Source organism: Brachycentrus maculatus, unplaced genomic scaffold, assembly GCF_059751285.1.
Source record: "Brachycentrus maculatus isolate JH-2025_06_01 unplaced genomic scaffold, ASM5975128v1 h1tg000306l, whole genome shotgun sequence".
NCBI classification, from domain to species: Eukaryota; Metazoa; Arthropoda; class Insecta; order Trichoptera; family Brachycentridae; genus Brachycentrus; species Brachycentrus maculatus.
Window position 1 is genome coordinate 1,137,710 of NW_028281056.1, and position 20,249 is coordinate 1,157,958.

A 20,249-nucleotide genomic window follows, 5' to 3' on the forward strand; every position below is an offset into this window, starting at 1 on the left:
CGTTTTCGAAATGCCCAGAAAATGTACTATAACCCAGCAAAAGAGTCATATTTTTAACTTAATATTTACCCGCTACAGGGCAGAATGTATTGTTTTTGCATTTTGAAGAAAAGGTATTGTTTAATTATTTTTTTTAAATATACTAAATATTTTTCAAATGGAGAAAAAACCTTCAGGTTTTACCTAAAAAGATTTGTTTCAAAGTAAAAAGTTCAGTAAGTGGCTTGATATTTATTTTTAATACATTGTATTATATTTTAAAAGTTTAAAAACGTTCTCCTGAAAAGTCAAGTATTTTGATTTATGACGTTCTTGAAAGGAGTGAGCGATCTACACTAACACAAACGTCTTTTGGTCGAAAGAAGTATGATTATTATGCACTTTTTTTGGTCCAACTGTATTTTATTTTGAAAGCATTTTTAAATACAATTAAATAAAAATATCAAATACTTATCCTAACATATGCATTTAAGAATTACTCTCACATAAGATAAGAATGTACCTCAAGCAAAGCACACAAATCACAATCAATCAACTTTATGGATCTATACGTAACACATACTTCTTTTGGTCGAAAAAACTATGATTTTTACGCAGTTAAATTGTACAACCTGCTTCCATTCTCCATCCATAAAGTCATTCACAGTCAAACAACTATATGCTAGAGCAATCCTTACATATGCATTTAAGCATTACTCTCACACAACACAAGAAAGCACCTCACAACAAAACACATAATTAACAATTAACATACTTTATGGAAACGTACATACATATCGCTCACTCCTTTCAAGAACGTCATAAATCAAAAAACTTGATTTTTCAGGAGAACGGTTTTAAAGTTTAAAAATATAATACAATGTTTTAAAAATAAATATCAAGCCACTTATTGAACTTTTTACTGTGCAACAGATCTTTTTAAGTAAAACTTAAAGGTTTTTCTCCATTTGAAAAATATTTACTTTATTAAAAAAAATAATTAAACAATACATATTCTTCAAAATGCAAAAACAACACTTTCTGCCCTGTAGCGGGTAAATATTAAGTTAAAAATATGCCGCTTTTGCTGGAATATAGTACATTTTCAGGGCATTCCGAGAACATGCACAACTGAAAATTGACGATTTTTGATTTATGACGTTCTTGAAATGAGTGAGCGATATGTAAAACTACAAAATTCAAAACACAAATGAACATCAAACACTACTACTACTACTACCATCACGCCGTTTCCCCGCAGGGGTAGGCAGAGAGGATGGAACGCTACACTCTTCTGTCCTGACATACACTCGCCTCCTTCACATCCATACATCTAGTCATACATGCCCTCCGATTACGCAGACTTTTGACACCGCCAGATTTTAGGTTCTGATTGTTCTGATTAATCAAATACATTAACACATACCTCTATTGGCCTAAAGAACTTTATTATAAAGTTTTACAACCTGCTTCTATTATCCTTAAAATCGTTAAAAATAGAAACTATGTCTAAAACAGCTATTAAATGAATAATGGAAATGTAAATCAGAAACAGATTGCACCATTCGGGCATGCCGTATTTTAATGCATTTCACAAATAATTTTCTTTCATATGTAATAAAATACCTAGGTACCTACCTATACATTTTATTAAGTACTTACAAATAGTACCTACATAAAACAGTTCTACCACCAGATGTCGCATGCGTCGCACAAAATAAAACAAAAGACTTCCGATAGAAAAAATATAATATTCTGAACTGTCAGTATCAGATAGATAGATAGATAAAAATATTATAAAGATAAATTAAGAATAAACTTTAAGTATAAACTTTAATTACAAAGCAACACGTTGTTTATTTTATTATTATACACCCACTTTACATATTATTTACACCCAATTTACAAAGAAAAATATTACCACGTTATACATATAAGTACTTACATTGTAAAACTTAGTGAGGATACATTATTGTGATTTGCAACTTGTAATTGTGTGGTTGATGAAATATAAATAAATAATAAATACACATTTAAAAGATTTATATGTCTTTTTTTTAAATGCGACAAGCATAAAATCAATCGATAATTTCAAACAATATTTACTGTGGCATCTCTACGTATTATTGTACATATTTTCGTAGATATATTTTTATACTCTTTTTACGAATGATGTATGTACATATTTATAAAATTAGACAAACATAAATATAAAAAAAATAAATACTTACTAACTAACTAACTAACCATCACGCCGCTTCCCCGCAGGGGTAGGCAGAGAGAATAGAGCGCCACACCACTCTGTCCTTGCAAACATTCTTCGCCTCTTCCACGTTCATGCATCTCCTCATACATACCCGCCGATTGTTACGACTCCTAACCTGACCACTTTCAAGTATTTGGCACACCTAATCGTGCCATGTTTTTCTCGGTCTTCCTCTGCTTTTTTTCCCACTAACATTCGCCTCATAAATTTGTTTTACCGTTCTTTCCTCACTCATTCATTCCACATGTCCAAACCATCTCAACACACCTTTCTTAATTTTATCGATAATGCTTATCTCAGCTTTGCATTCCTTCCTTATTTCACTATTCGCACATCTATCATATATCATTTTGTCGCACATTCTTCTGAGAGATCGCATTTCGACTGCATTCAGTCTACTTTCATCCTTCTTTTGCCAACTCCATGTTTCAGTTCCATACATTCGAGTTGGAACCAGGACTCCGTTGTGCACTGCCAGTTTAGCTTCCGCTGATTGGTTTTTATTTGCTAAAACTGATTTCAGTGCACCATTCACTTTGTTCCCAAATTACCTATATCCGTCGTTAAAAATTAAATACAAATTACTTATATCCGTCCACCTCCATAGTGCACATCCTATCAAGTTATCACTTAAATCAGCCAATGACATTTAAGCCCCGTAAATTATTAAACTTCAATATTCTCATGTCAGTAGACTTCCTCATTTATGTGATGATATATCATTAAAATCTTGGAATAAACATTTTCTTGAAATGCTGTTAATTCCTGTATTTAGGATATTAGATCACGTTTTTTATTACGAGTTCTATGTGAATTCGTAAAACGCGTGTGGTTAAATCAGCTCGCTAAATAAAAACACACATTTGTTTCGTGTTTTTTTTTTAAATACTCTTTAAAATTTAAAAAAAAAATTATCTTTATATATTGACATGGTTTTCACTTTGTGGTAAGATATGATTAAATAACTAATAAAACATATTTTTTATACCACTTGAATATTATATTTTTACGACTTGTTTCAAAAGCTACATATATTTATATTAAACCCGTAGATAAAAGCATTTGTAGCTTCCGAAATTAGTCGTAAATAAAGTATACCCATGTGGTAAAAAACATGTTTTTTTATATAATTTATTATTCAAATCTTGGTTTCTTTCAGAACATAAAAATATAAATATAAGTCGAAATAACAACAACATTTTCGATGTGTCCAAATACTTGTTCACAGATCTGGAGTATCTTATCTTATTAGTATATTATCTCTAATTAGGAGTTATTTTTTATGTTATTTTTTGACATCTCAACATGGATGAAGAAGACTTTCATATTCTTCTTCATCTATATTGAGATGTCAATAAATTATATCTAAATATCCACCTTATCCGTCACTTGGTTATTTCTTGCTTAATTTACAACGTCTATTAATATATAAAATGATAAAATTATACCAAAATAAACAGGCATTATGTAAAACGCACATTTTTAGCAAGGGGATGTTTTTGAAGGATGATATTTCCGAAAGATAACTGTCCAGAGCAGGAGAGTGTGTAGGGCGGCTCGGCAGTGACGTCAGTGGGCGGGGGAGTATATATAGGGCGGTGGGCGGCTGCGAGATTCAGTAAGTGCAGAGCAGAGCTGCTGCAGAGTCGCGAGGCTGGCACAGCTGTCTTAAACATACGCACGTTTTATATTGACCAGTTAATTTTATACTCTTATATATCGCGCATTGTGAAGTTATCGGTGATTATCAAATCAAATTGGTATTTGATTTCAGTCTTGTTCAGTGTTGGATTTACAGTGGTTTCGTTTCTCTCTTCCAATATTGATACTGTAAGTTTTTTATTTATTTATTTCATAGATACATATTTATTTCATGTATATACATTTACTATAGGTACTTTTGTATTACGGCTCTTTAGGCATGGTCTGTGTTGAGCCAAAATACTAACATGTTAATACAATTTTTTTATTTTTTAATATTATTTGTTTGTTTTTTTATTATTATTAGATTACATACATTACATACAAGAGATACAATAATAATATTCTAAAATTCTAAATTTTAGTAACAGATTACAAATTAGTTATTAAATTTATGTTTTTATTGAAATTTTTTGGTGGAATTGCATGTTATATTTGTAATAAAACTTAATTTGTTTAACCAGTAAAAAAATATTTTATTTAACATGTACCTACAGTACAAATATTTATTGAACTGGCGTTTAATTTGTAGGACTCCATTTTAATTTTTTAATTAATTTTTAAATCAAACACAGATATTTTAAGTCTACTAAGTTGTATTTTATTAAAAAACACATAAAAAAAATATTGTGACAATTCTTTCGCCTAGTTTTGGCATTTTCAAACGAATGTGAAGATTGAATGTATTGTTATAACCGTTTCTTCTCGTAGTTATTTTTATTAATATTATTTTTAACTGAAAAATAAACAATCGTTTCAGTACAATTTTTTTAAATCAATTTGTTATTTTAAAAATTTCAACCACCAGAATTATGATCAATTTAGTTTTAATCATTATTTTAATTATGAATTATTTTCAACTATATCGAAAAAAATCAAAACTTGTATTTATAATATCAATATTTTTATACCTAACTACGAGTATTTTTTATCCGGCTTCATAGTCTATTAGTTAGCGCATTTGGCTACCGAGCTGGAGGTTCCGGAATAGATTCTCTGGGTGAAAAAAATAAATATTATAATTTCAAGGTTCATTTAAGCATTATCGATTGCATCTATGGTTGCTTTAAAGTAATGAGTAAGTTTCTTATTTCAACCAACCTATGGCGGTTTGTAAACCCAGGCTTTTATATTCTTCTTCGTGTATGTTGAGATGTTAAAACGAGACATGTATTTTTTTGTTTTTTAAAGTTAAATACGTGTTCCCTTCACTATTACAATTTTATATTTTTCAACAAAATTATGGTAGGCACTGCTTTTTCCCCAGTCTGAAAAGCACGCCACTGCTCTTGACTAAAGTCTAGATGTTTATATTTTATTATGAATTTGTTTGTCTTAAAACCTAAATTCAGTCGTTTTTCAGTAGAAAACAGACATAATGTTCCCAACATTATTATTATTAATTCAATTAAATTTGTTTTGAAAATAATACTCGCTACTAATAAGATAATAAACAAAAATTGCTCGCTTTTTTACATTTCTCTGAAGAAGTAAAAATTCTAATATTAGTCTTATGAATTGATTAAAATTAATCATTTAAATTTTCAGGGTAATTAATATTCATTTTTAATTCAAAGTGCACTTTATAAATACAACTATTTCTTTATGTCTTATATGTTTCGATGTTTTTCGCTCAAACACCGCACCATTTTCAGCATCGAAATACATGTCACAATTTCAAGAAATAATGGTATTTACCAAATGAACTTTAAATTCGAAATGGATATATATTACCCCAAAGCGACTGCCGAATCCATTAATGAAAATAATATTTTCGTCGACATATTCGATATTCGTCAAATAACGTTTCTATACCTCCTGCCGAAATGAAATAAATTAGCGAAACGTACAGAACAATGACAAAATTTAATATAGTGCCTATTGAGAATACTACTTCTTTATATTTATCGAATTCCATATCCGCCAGGTTCTCGGGAACAGATTTAGGACGAATATAGGGATTTTACGGTATGCAAGAGTGGCAAAGAGTTAATGGCAAAAATGTGTAATATTTTCGATATTCGTCAAATAAAGTTAATATGCCTCCCACCGAAATGATGGTCATTCATTACCATTTGATTGAGCGAAGTATATTTTATTTATTTATATCAAAACATATTACATACATAAGTCATATATACTTACATATAATATTCCCGATGAGTAATTTCTATTTCTCATTTTGGGACATGGGATTAAGGTAAAGAGGACTGGAACACAAATTCCCAGTGAATTTCGAAAAGGCAAAAGAATGATATCTATTTGAATTAATATATATCATATCATAATTTGAATATATCGTTATTTGATCTAAATTGTTATAATTTAGTATCCAAATCAAATATATTACTAATGACACTAAAACGTAAGGGAATATTATTGCTAATATTGTCATTTATTTATTTTTTTCTAAACATATTACATACATAAGTCATATATATAATATTCCCGATGAGTAATTTCTATTTTTCATTTTGGGACATGGGATTAAGGTTAACAAGACTGGAACAAAAACAATAAAGTTACAAAAAAATATTTTTTTAAACTAATACTAATACATGGCAAAATATAAACAATAAACAGGTTTAATAAATAGGCACAATAAGCATATTTAAAAGAAATAAATGAGAAAACGTAAGGTAAGAAGCATATTTAAAATAAACAAATGAGAAAATATAAAAAATGAGAAAATATAAAAAAACATAAGATAAAAACAAAATAAGAAAATATGACTATTCACTACATATATATCTTTCCATAAAGTACCTTCTCAGATCATTTATTTTGGATCCCCGAATGGGTTTTATTTTATATATCGCTCACTCCTTTGAAGAACGTCATAAATCAAAAAACTTGATTTTTTAGGAGAAAGTTTTTAAAGTTTAAAAATATAACACAATGTATTAAAATGAATATCAAGCCACTTATTGAACTCTTTACTGTGCAACAGATCTTTTTAAGTAAAACCTGAAGGTTTTTTCTCCATTTGAAAAATATTTATAATATTTAAAAAAATAATTAAACAATACATTTTCTTCAAAATGCAAAAACAACACTTTCTGCCCTGTAGCGGGTAAATATTAAGTCAAAAATATGTCTCTTTTGCTGGATTATAGTACATTTTTGGGCATTGCGAAAACATGCACAACTGAAAATTGTCGATTTTTGATTTATGACGTTCTTGAAAGGAGTGAGCGGTATGTCAGGCAGCTGGTTAATTTGGGTATTGGCAATATAATTTAATGACCTTATAGCATCTTCTTCTTCTCATGCCACTCCTATCTGAGGTTGGCGACTATCTCCTCAAACTCCACATGATTGCTACCTCCGGTATTCCTAACCTCTGTCAAAGATTTTAAGGCCATGATGTTCTTTAACGCCCCAAGCCCCGTCTGCCCTCTACCTATACTAAAAGCTGTATAAAGGCATATTTGTCTCCACGGAATATGTGGCCAAAGTATGAGGCTTTTCGTCTATTGACATTAATGCCATACAATGGAGTGGAGAATACCACTTCTTTATATTTATCGAATTCCATATTCATCAGGTTCCCGGGAACGGATTAAGGACGAATATAGGGATTTCACTGTAAGCAAGAGAGTTCTTGGCAAAAATGTGAAATGGACAAAATTGTAACTCGAAACTTCTTTGTACAAGAGAGATTTGTTTTTGAAATTTGAAGCCTTATTATTGTGAGCTTTTCTCTAAACGCCGAAAGTTGTTATTAGCTCATTTTTCCTTTTCTTTTCTTCTTTTTTCCATGGAATATAATATAATTATAAAGTTTAATTAAAATACAGCTCACATTTTATCTAAAACCCAGTGGGTATATGCTTAATAAATGTACCACATACCAATACCTTAATAACCACATACCAACTTAATGCATGAAAGTGAAGTACAGAGTTGACAAAAGAAGGATGAAAGTACGTGAAGACTGAATGCCGTCGAAATGCGATCTCTCAGACGAAAGGGCGGCAAAACGGTGTATGGTAGATATTGGAATGGTAAAATAAGGAAAGAATGCAAGGCTGTGATAAGCATTATCGCTAAAATGAAGAAAGGTGTGTTGAGATGGTTTGGACATGTGGAACGAATGAGTGAGGAAAGAACGGTAAATGAGGCGAATGTAGTTGGAAATTGGAGCAGAGAAAGACTGTGGAAAACTTGGTATGTTCAAGCATGCCAAATACTTGATTGTCAGGTTGGTCAATTGGTCAGGAGTATAATCAGCGGCTGTGTATGACGAGATGCGTGAATGTGGAAGAGGCGAAAGAAGTTTGCAAAAAAAAAAAAAAAAAACAGCTCAATCCCCTCTGCGGGGAGGTGGTGTGATAATTAGTTAGTTTAAAATATTATAATAATAATAATAAATCCCTTACCGCACCCCAATGGTGCATAGGGCACTGCTTCATATAAACGCAGTGTTATCTCGATCGATTACAAATGAAGGAAAGGTGATCAGCCCTCCACTTCAGGTACCAGTCCAGTGTAATATTGAATAAATATTAGAGTGAAAAAATCACTTATATTTATTAAACCCCCCTGGGAATCGAACCCGGGACCTCCAGAACGGTAGGCGAGCATGCTGACCATTACACTACGGAGGCGGACAAATATTTATTTATATATATTTTATTTATATATACAACCAACATCCTGCGATCAGTTTCATTACGGCTAGTTAAGCAAATAAGTAAACCAAGCCCTATAAGATGAAGCTGTTTTCACTAATTGATTCTGGAAATTGAGAAATAACTCAAGGGACAGCACAACGTTCTATTTTTATTTTTTTAACCGCAAAGTTCTTACTTACAAAACGATTAAAATTAGATTTTTGAACGTACCCTAAATTAGAACACCGCCATTCGAATTTCATTATCGTTCTATTCTTAAAAACCCATCATTTTTGTCATATTTCTTCATTTAAACTTTTTCTATGACTTTAATTATACTTGAATATTTCTGTGTACTTTCTTTCGCATCTAATTATTAATGTTCAGAAATAATAACAAAAATATAAAATTTGATGCGTCGCGTCTGTTGAAACACCTAAAAATATATGTTTTTAAATTAAATATTCATTTTTTTAATGGTGGGTTGAAAATAAAATAATCACAAAATATTAAAATAAACATGATTCTAAAACCAACAGAAATTTACTTTATTTATAGTAATTTATTTCAATTACTGCTAAAAATGGAATAAACTAATAATATTTTCATATATTTATACAACCCGCACGATTTAAAAAAATATATAATGAGATTTTATTTCTGGGATTACATTTTAATGTCTCCGTTTTTGTGTTTTGAGATCTATGGAACTCCTCTTGCTACAGTAATTAGAGAACATAAAACATATTTAAAGGTTTAGAGAACATTTAAGAATTATTAAGAACAATTAAGTGACTTTTTTTACTTTGTCCATAAAATTATATTTTTAGTCTAAAATTTACAAAATATTTTTTTTTATAAAGTTAAGAAAGGTGTGGTGAGATGATTTGGGCATATGATAGAGAATGTGTGGAGGAAGAACAGTAAAACAAATTTATGTGGCGAATGTAGTTGGAAAGAAGCAGAGGAAAACCAAGGATAACTTGGCACAATCACGTATTTTAAATACTTGAAAGCTTTCAAATCAGGAGTTTAAACATATATTGTATGCATATAAATATATACATACATAACAAAATAGTTGATAAATAATTCTGTCAAAGAAAGATAAATATCAATTGTAATGAACTTCCGTAATTCGCAAACTCACACATGAAACGACATGTGAATCATATCATATCATATACAAACTAACTAACATTCTTCGCCTCTTCCACATTCATGCATCTCCTCATACATACCCGCCGATTATCACGACTCCTAACCTAACCACTTTCAAGTATTTGGCATACCTGATCGTGCCATGTTTTTCTCGGTCTTCCTCTGCTCATTTTTCCAATTACATTTGCCTCATTAATTTGTTTTACCGTTCTTTCCTCACTCATTCGTTCTACATGTCCAAACCATTTCAACACACCTTTCTTAATTTTATCGATAATGCTTATCTCAGCTTTGCAAAAAAATTGAAAAGTGTGGTAGTCAATCATGGGTAGAATGGTGAATGTAATATCCACATAAAGTGATTACTTAAACCAGTTTTTTTACAAGCCATAAGCTCTGTAAATTCCCAGACTCTGAAATTCTGATATTATTCTATCCCATATTCTGAAAATTACAAATTCCTTCATTGTATCGTTTCGTTAATACAATAACGTCTACCATATATCAGAATTCAGTACTTTATCTCGTAGCATCCAATTTGAGTTGTCATAGTTTAAAAGCAGACAAGCAACTGTGAGCCTTAATGAGGAAGGACGCGAGAATAAATCAAGGAACGAATCTAGCAATGAGCGCCGCTCTAAAAATAGCCTGATCAATACTCTGTACTTGGGACGACCGAAATAGGACTGGAGGGTCCGCGCCGGTGAAATAAAAAAATTACATACCTTCAAAACTACAAGTAAATAATATTACCATATTAAGATTATATTACTGCTCAACAGTATTATTTTTGGCGAATGAAGTAAATTTAAATAAATTAGAAATTATAATTAAAATAAGACTTTTTTTTAAAATCACTATAAATATTTTATTATAACTTAATTAATATGTCTACCGGTTTCGAAGCTAACCACTTCTTTATCAAGACTGATCAATACTAAAACACTATCTACTAAACAATATTCAAAATATTTTGACGGCTAGGCAAAGGAGCTTGGGTAGATCTCAAGTGGCTTTATTTTTTGAAAAATAGATATAAGAATGTAGCAAAAATGAGATAAGAACTCAACTGGTTACCTATAAAAAAGATAGTATATATATATAGGAAATGGACGTGGAGAAGCCCGGATGGAATTACGAAGAACGAGATTGACTTCATTCTAACAGACTGCAAATATATAGTTCAGGACGTTACTGTACTAAATCACTTTAACACCGGAAGTGATCATCGCCTCGTAAGAGCAAAAATAAAAATAAATATCAAAAGCGAAAGGCGAAAATTGACAATGAAGAAACCGAGTAGCAAAAATGACATTATTAATTCAATAAAGAGTAGACAAGAGGAATACATCAACAATGTGGACCAAAAACTGATATCCGGAAACTATGAAGATATGAACATAGAGACCTTAAACGATGAAATCAAGACTGCACTAACAGAAGGACTAAAAGAAATCCTAACAAATTCCCATACCACAGAGAAAAAACTCAGTCAAAACACTGTCAACATGATGGCCAAACGCCGAAACCTCGCGGGAAATTCAACAGTAAACCAACTTAGAGAAATAAACAAAGAAATTCGCAAAATGACACGTAAAGACTTAAGGCATTACAATCTACAAGTTATTGAAAAAACTATTCTAGAAAACAGTAGTAGAAAAGTACTTATGTCTAAACTGTCGAGCGGGAAAAATGAAATTTTCAAGTTGTTGGATGAGAATGGAGAGGTTGTAACAAACAGAGAAGAACTATTAAATATTGCTTTTAAATTTTACAAGGTTCTTTACCAATCAAAAATCCCGAGACCAGCTGAGTCTACCATCTACAGTTATAGGAGAAGAGGTCCAATCTGCAATGTCGGATCGGAGGATCTGCCTAACATAATTGTGGATGAAATAGATAAAGCACTTAAGCAAATGAAAAACAGGAAGAGTCCAGGAGAAGATAACATAATTCCCGAAATGCTCAAATCAACCAGCCCACATTTTAGGGAAATCTTGGCTCTCCTATTCAACAAATGCCTAGAGGAGGGATCTATACCATTAGATTGGTGTAATGCAATAATCATTCTTCTTCATAAGAAAGGCGATGCCAGAAAGTTAGAGAACTATAGGCCTATCAGTCTCCTCTCACATCTTTACAAGCTTTTTACAAAAATCATAGTCAACAGAATCACAGCAAAGCTGGACCTCTACCAACCACGAGAACAAGCTGGGTTTCGCTCGGGATATAGCACAAGTGACCATCTGCAGACCCTTAAACTGGTGATAGAAAGGTATAACGAATACAAAAGACCACTTGTGGTGACTTTTGTTGACTATGAGAAGGCTTTCGATTCTGTAGAGATGTGGGCCATTTTGGACGCTTTGAAAGACAGTAGAATAGATGAGAGATATGCGACCCTCCTGAAAAACATATATGGCAACGCTACGTCAGTAATCCAATTACACGACAATACGGACAAGTTCGCTATTCAGAGAGGCGTAAGACAAGGGGACACAATATCTCCAAAACTCTTTACACTCACTCTAGAAAATGTTTTTAAGCGTCTAGATTGGAACCAAAAAGGCCTGAATATCGATGGGGAGCGGCTTCACCACCTAAGATTCGCAGATGATATTGTCCTTATATCCGAGAGCCTTGATGAGATGACTGGGATGATTGAAGACCTAAAGGTAGAATCTGCCAAAATTGGACTCAAGATGAATATAGCAAAGACTAAATTGATGACAAACGTCAACATCAATGGGAATCTACCTATAGAAAAAGTCGAAAGCTATGTTTATCTTGGTCACAAAATCACCATCGGTAGAGACAACCAGACCAGCGAGGTGGATAGAAGAATAAATCTCTCTTGGGTAGCTTTTGGAAAGCTTGATTCCACATTCCGAAGCCCCATTCCCAACTCACTCAAGACAAGAGTGTTTAACCAATGCGTTCTACCCGTCCTAACCTATGGCGCGGAAACAATGACTCTGACCAAGCAATCCTCCCATAAGTTGCAAGTTGCACAGAGGAGCATGGAGCGAATTATGCTTGGAATAACATTAAGAGACAAAAAAAGGAACGATTGGATCCGACGCCAGACACAGGTCTGTGACGTGGTAGAGCGAATTGCTTGGCTGAAGTGGAAATGGGCCGGTCACATAGCCAGAATGACCGACGACAGATGGACGAAACGTGTTCTGGTGTGGAGACCGAGGAACCAGAGGCCTCAAGGACGTCCACCGACGAGATGGGTGGACGACATCAGGAAGTTTGCTGGAAGACAGTGGATGGGGACGGCGCAGGATCGGGAGGAGTGGAGGCGGAAGGGGGAGGCCTTTGTCCAGCAGTGGACCTCAACGGGCTGATATGATATATATATATATATATATATATATATATATATATATATATATATATATATATATATATATATATATATATATATATATATATATATAAATATATATATAAATATATATATATATATATATATATATATATATATATATATATATATATATATATATATATATAAATATATATAATATATTTATATATATAAATATATATAATATGCTTATCTTTATATTTTTTTTTTAACGATAAATAACTGAAATATTTTAATGATAAAATAGTTTTTAAACAAAAATTTTCATGAAGATAGTACTAGAAATAAGGATAAAATAAAACTGCCATTTTTGAAAAAAAACAGAGTCGCAAAATTGTGTTAAGGGTTTGAAAATGTAAGATGAGATGAATGTATGAAGAATGAAAACGGTCTGAAAGAATTTTAAAATATTTTTTCGTTTACTGTAAAAAGAAGTAAATATATACATATAACTCACTCCTTTCAAGACCGTCATAAATAAAAAAAACTCGATTTTTCAAGAGAACGTTTTTAAATTTTAAAAATATAATACAATGTATTAAAAATAAATATCAAGCCATTTGTTGAACTTTTTACCGTGCAACAGATCTTTTTAGGTAAAACCTGAAGATTTTTTTTCCATTTGATAAATATTTAGTATATTTAAAAAATAATTAAACAATACTTTTTCTTCAAAATGCAAAAACAACACTTTCTGCACTATAGCGGGTAAATATTAAGTTTAAAATATGCCGCTTTTGCAATATAGAACATTTTCTGGGCATTCCGAAAACACACACAACTTAAAATTGACGATTTTTGATTTATGACGTTCTTGAAAGGAGTGAGCGATGTATGATGTAAATTAAGTTTGAAATAGTTTCTATTAAATCTAAAGCTAACTAAAGAAATAATAAAAAAATAAAAATATGCGTGAGATCAATTCCAGTAGTTAGAAATAGTGAATGTAAGATGATCTTTAGAAAAAACAATTAAAAACGCTAATTTGTATGCTAAATCATTTCCACTTGGAGACGCCTAAAAATATGCTTCTAAGTTTTAATGAAGCTTATAATTTCACCAGTTATTTTATTCATAGCGTTTTGAGTGTGTTCAAATCGTTTCAAGTGTGTCTATTGATTATGTTTGAGTATGTACATGTATATCGTAGTCGTACAGGAGAAAGCGACCAACTAACAAAACGTAAAATGTTCAGGACGGCCATTTAAGTCACTTTTGCTTAGCAAGAAAACATACATCAATGCAGTTAGTCATTTTTAACAAGACATTATATTATACTTCTAAGTTTAAAATCCTTTGCTAAGCTAGTAAGATATCAAATAGTAAATGATCACGTTTTTGTAAAAAACTAATGCACTTGGTCACATTCTCCTGTATGACTACGATTTGTATGTTAATGCAGAGTATGATTTAACATGTTTTGTTGTTGTTTGAGTTGTCTAAGAGTATACTCAACGAACGATTACTGTAAGAACCCGATGACAAACTGTTTACAAGTTTGATCAAATAAATTGGGATGAGCGGTGGTCTAAAACTAGATTTGTCATTTGTCCCAAAAATTGGAGTTTAATAAACTCCACCCACGAGCGATGATATTATTTATTATGTGTTTTTACTAGAAAAAATAAACGAATGTTTATTTTTAAACCTACTTTGTATTACAGTCGCATATAATTATATATCCAATTTATTTAATCGTAAAAATTTTAGGTCAATAAAAATGACCCGTTCATTTTATTTCGTTGTTCTTTTTAAATTTAATTAGGTTAGATTATTTTTAAAATTCAAAAAAGGCGGAATACAAATAATTTCATTTCAATGTATCATCTATCATATAAGATGTGATATTATGGATGAAAGAAGCATGGAGTTGGCAAAAGAAGGATGAAAGTTAACCAAATGCATTCGAAATGCGATCTCAGGCGAATGTGAGAAAACTATGTACGATAAAAGTTTGAATGGTGATGTGTGTAAAGAAAGAATGCAAGGCAGAAAAAAGCATTATCAGTAAAATTAAGAAGGGTGTGTTGAGATGGTTTGGGCATGTGAATCGAATGAGTGAAAAAATAAAAGTAAAACAAATATATGATGTGAATGCAGTTGGAAATATAAGCAGAGGAAGACCGAAGAAAACTTAGCATAATGAAATATTTTAAATACTTGAAAGCGATTAAGTCTGAAGTCGGAATAATCGGCTTGTATGTACAGATATGACGAGATGCATCAATGTAGAATGGAATGTAGCGAAGATCGTTTGCAGAGATAGATTAATGTGGCGTTCTATTCTCTCTGCGGGATGATCGTTAGTTAGTTAGTTCATTCATTTTCTGGTGTAATAAATTGGTGAGCGGAAACGTATTCTGCAAATAACAAAAAATAACCCAAATTCGAACTGAACTAAATTTAAATGAAAAGGATGTTTTATCAGTCTTAATTAAACAATTTATCAAGCCACCCATTTAGAACAGGATATCCTTCCCAAAGACGTAATCGCAATAAGAGATATATTTCTGTAGGAAACCGACCTTTCTTTGTTCATAAATAGTTTTCTGAAACTGTTTATGAAAAACCGCCAGGTTAAACTCACATAACACTTTTATTCGCATATTGTAGCCACGCAAACAGTTTCTCTGCGCAGATATAGCGTATAAACAGTGTTTTTTTCGTATTGTGCTCTGGATATACTCCACCTTTCGGCAAGATGTCTAGACCAGTGGTCCCCAACCTTTTGGCGCCATTCATAAATACCTCTCACGAGAAGAGGAGAGAGCCTTCAAAGACAACAGCTGGAGGCGCCTTGGAGGAGCCTGGGTGAAGACCTATCCGACTCTCATAACCAACTCTCACGAGAGGTGGTATATCATACATGACAAAAATACTGAAGGACATTGGTGCTGTAAACCAAGCTGGGACACAAATTGCCCAGCCCTCTTCTCGTAGAATTGAAGGTCTAGTGACGATAGTCTTCTCGAGTTTTACGTGGTTTCTCCCAGCAATGAGCAAGTGCTGAGAACTTCCTGATTGGTGTGGACAGCCGTTCCTGTTCCCGACACAAACTAAAATAACACAACTAAAAGAAATAAAAATCCTTTGCCCCTTTCATTAGTAACTCTCACGAGAGGTGGTATCATATTATATAGAATAACATAGTGAAGGACATTGGTACCATAAACCAAGTTAGGACAAAAAATGCCAAACCCTCTTCTAGTGGAACGGAAGACATTATAATTAAGTTATAATAAAATATTTATAAAATAAAGTTACATTTTAATTATAAAATGGAAAATCACAAAGTTAGTGCTTCAAATATAAATTATATGATATTTTTTTTTTGTTTTTGTGTTTGATCGATTTTTCACGTAATTTTCATTTTTAGGCAGGGCCTAAGGCGGTCCGTATCATTTGATCCACGGACTGGTACCGGTATGAGTCCAGGAGGTTGGGGACCACTGGTCTAGACATTTCAGACTTCGTGCTGATTCAAGAAAAACCTCCACCTACCTTGTAACGTTCATATTTTGCGATGGTCAGATACATTACACGCGTGTGCTTGCACGTATTCATAATTACAGGCTCATTGGAAGGAATTGCCTCATTCCGGGCCCCAGATGTTCATTTATGCTAATTTATTATGGTAATTTTACGGAAATGGAAAATCAGAGAAATATTAATCTAATGTGGAAGTACTCATTTTTTAAATATTCGTTTTGATTTGATAAACAGTACTCGGGGGTGATTAACCATTATAGTGCTGAGAATCGATATATCGCTCTGGCATCCTTTAAAAAAGCGAGACCCGTCGATATATCGACGATCACGCTAGTGTATTTTGCTCAAGAGATGCACAGGGCATCCCATCGAATCGACATGACGTCAAATATGGCGTTAAATAAGCATTGAAATCATCAAGAAACTTCATGGTATTTGTTTTTTTTTATAAAAATACAAAAGCTTATTTACCAAACCGCTCACGATCCTATATTTCAATTCCCAAACAACGATTATTAAGAGTTACCTTCTTGCAGTAAACACCTCGCAATATATAATTATGCATCTACCGTACTATGTGCAATTACTCTAGTTCAGCGGTTCTCAAATATGCTCCGCATAGCCCTTGGTCTCTGCGAATGGTCAGTTAAAAAGTTGCCCAAAAAAAAATTTTTAAAAATCACAACATTATATACCTCCCATTAAATGGAAACATTATTGAGTGTATTGTATTTTTTATTATACTGTTATAGAAGTCTGTAGTGTTGTAGTCAGCACGTTGCCTCCAGTGCTGGAGGTCCCGGGTTCGATTCCCAAGAGGGTCAAGATAATAAAGTGATATTTCAATTTTCAATTACCCTGGACTTGGTACTTGAAGCACAAGGCTGATCACCTTTCCTTCATGTACTTGACGATCAAGATTACACTGCGTCTGTACGATGCGGTGCCATATGCACTGTTGGTTACGGATAAGGGTTAGAAGAAGAATATGATTTTTGTATGATTTTCATTAAATGATTACAATTACATAATTAATATAAAACCAGGTTTTGCTGATTTGAATAATACATGTTAACTGTTTCAAAAAGGTTCCCTCGCCAAAAAAATTGAGAGCCGCTGCTCTAGCTAATCAAATGACCCTTATCGAGGAACCCCGCGCAGGTTTGCTCGATAAGGCCCGGCGCTTCCCAAACTCGGATCGGCTGAGGCACCTCCCGCAGTCGTACCCTCCTCTAACAATATCCCGCCAACATCGGGATCATTTCTTTTTACCGTTGTGGGAATGACGTCAAATGAAATTTCGATTCGAACCTAAATTTAAACATGAAAGCTAAATAATCTAAACAGATCCAAATGTTTACCGGCGGCCGCAGCGTGTGTTTCAATTTATTCGGTTTATATTGCTTTCGCGTATTTATTCTGCTTGATAATATTAGGTACATTTGCGTACTGATGTTGCGGACATAAAAGCAGCTAGGCGTTAGGCTAGGTGCACACGATCCATCTATTTTTAATCGCATTTTTTCAATTATATTTATTTATTTGTTGATGTAGCCACCATACTTTGTTCGAATGGTGATCGCATGGTGGTTCGAAGTGAACCATTGCGATCTCTCAGTGCGGCAAAATGATGTACTTAAGTATGATAGATGTTTGAACGATGGTATAAGGAAACAATGCAAGGCTGAGATAAGCATCATTGGTAAAAATTAAAAAAGGACATTAAAAATTATTTACGAGGCAATGTAGTTCGAAATAGGATAAAAGGGAAATCGATAAAAACTTTGCGTAATCAATTGTGTCAAATACACACTTGAAAGTGGTCATGTCAGGAGAATAAAAAGATTTTAATACGATTATTACTAGGTAATATTATTCGTGAATATTAAGATATTTTTGTTTTGTTACAGAGCGGCTCATCCATGAGAAACCTGCTGCTGGGAGACCTCATGAGCTCGGACAGGGAGGAGCGGAGCGGGGAGGCGGGCCCCCCGCGCAAGCCCGTGGAGCGGAAGGCCAGCCTGCTGCTGCGCGTGCAGGAGCCGGCCCTGGACACGCTGCGCCTGGAGGACGAGTACGACGTGCGCAAGGTGCTGGCCGAGGGCTGCTACTCGCGCATCCTGCTCTGCGCGCACCGCCGCACCAGCACCACCGTCGTGCTCAAGGCCGTGTACGAGGAGCTCACCCCGCCCCGGGACTTCTGCCGCGAGTTCCACTACTCCTACTACCTCAGTCCGCACCCGCACATCCTGGACAGCTACGCGGTCACCTTCCGCGCCGCCGGTTGCCTCGTGTTCGCGCAGGAGCACGCCCCGCTGGGCGACCTGGCGGGCCACGTGCGCCTGGGCGGCCTGCCCGCGCCCGCCGTGTGCGCCGTCGGCCGCCAGCTCGCCTCCGCGCTCGCCTTCATGCACTCCAAGGACCTGGTCCACCGCGACCTCAAGCTCGAGAACGTGCTCGTGTTCGCACCGGACTTCTCCAAGGTCAAGCTGAGCGACTTCGGCGCCACGCGGCGGCGCGGCACGCTCGTAGAGAAGCCGGCGTGCAACTGGCTGCCCTTCTCGCCGCCGGAGATCTACGAGGCGCTGAAGAACGAGCGCTACTCGTGCGAGCCTTCCGGCGACAGCTGGCAGCTGGGCGTGGTGCTGTTCGTGTGCCTGACGGGCCGCCCGCCGTGGCAGATGGCGGACAGCATCCGGGACGCGCAGTACGCGGCCTTCTGCCGCTACCAGCGCCGCCGCACGGCCAAGGTGCCGCGCGCCTTCCAGCGCCTCACGCCGCGCGCGCTGCGCATGTTCCGGCGCCTGTTCGAGCACAAGGCGGATAAGCGCGCGCCCGTCTCGGAGGTGCTCAAGTACGACAAGGAGCCGTGGGTGGAGGGCTCCGGCCGGCTGGCCGCGTCCGCCTCATGCTCCGCGCTGCCCGAGCGCAAGGACTCCGCGCGCCTCTACCTCGGCCAGGGCGACGGCAGCCGCCACTCCCAGGAGAACAACAAGAACAAGCTCAACAAGCTCATCAGCTCCTACGGCCTGGAGACCTCCCTCGACAAGAACGCGACTTCCCAGAGAGTGTGGGAGTGGATCCTGTCGTGCGACGTGAACGCGGACCCCGCGGAAGTTTAAATCCTTTCCATCCACCCGACTGAGGGAATTGGCTATCTGAGCTGTGCGCAGCGGACCGGGTCTCGGGGAAGCGCTCCACGCCGGGGGGAGGTGATCGCTGATGAGAAAAAGAGGAGGAAACCTCGGACGATGGACTGCATTAAGCGGGTGATCTAATGTATGATGGATAATAGATCAAATATCTGTAATCATCATATCATATACAAACAGTATCGAGTAACTGTTGATAGAAAACAATAAAAAAAATTATCCTTGTGATATAGAATCAATTACTAATGAAATATGTTTGTAATCAATTAGCAGATAGTTTTGTATTTATTGAATTGTAAAAACAAATGAGACTAGGTGTAATTACCTAACAATACTAAAAGTGCGAGTGTAATCCACACTCGCTAGCTAGCTTATCCCCAAACAAGCAACTCCAAAATAGTGCCTCGACAACCAGTCCATGACCTCAGAAATTAGTAATATTTTATGTATTAATCGTTAAATCAAACACAGATTTTTTGAGTCTACTAAGTTAAACGCCAAATCAATAA

General features: G+C 34.8%; 1 protein-coding gene across 1 annotated transcript; it reads left to right on the top strand.

Moving 5' to 3' along the window:
- Positions 1 to 3,892: 3,892 nt before the first annotated feature.
- Positions 3,893 to 19,956, top strand: meng (serine/threonine-protein kinase meng-po). Its single transcript, XM_088267884.1, has 2 exons — positions 3,893 to 4,075; positions 18,499 to 19,956. Exon 2 carries the CDS (start codon positions 18,511 to 18,513, stop codon positions 19,708 to 19,710), a length of 1,200 nt encoding a protein of 399 aa, XP_088124010.1. The 5' UTR covers positions 3,893 to 4,075; positions 18,499 to 18,510; the 3' UTR covers positions 19,711 to 19,956.
- Positions 19,957 to 20,249: the final 293 nt, after the last annotated feature.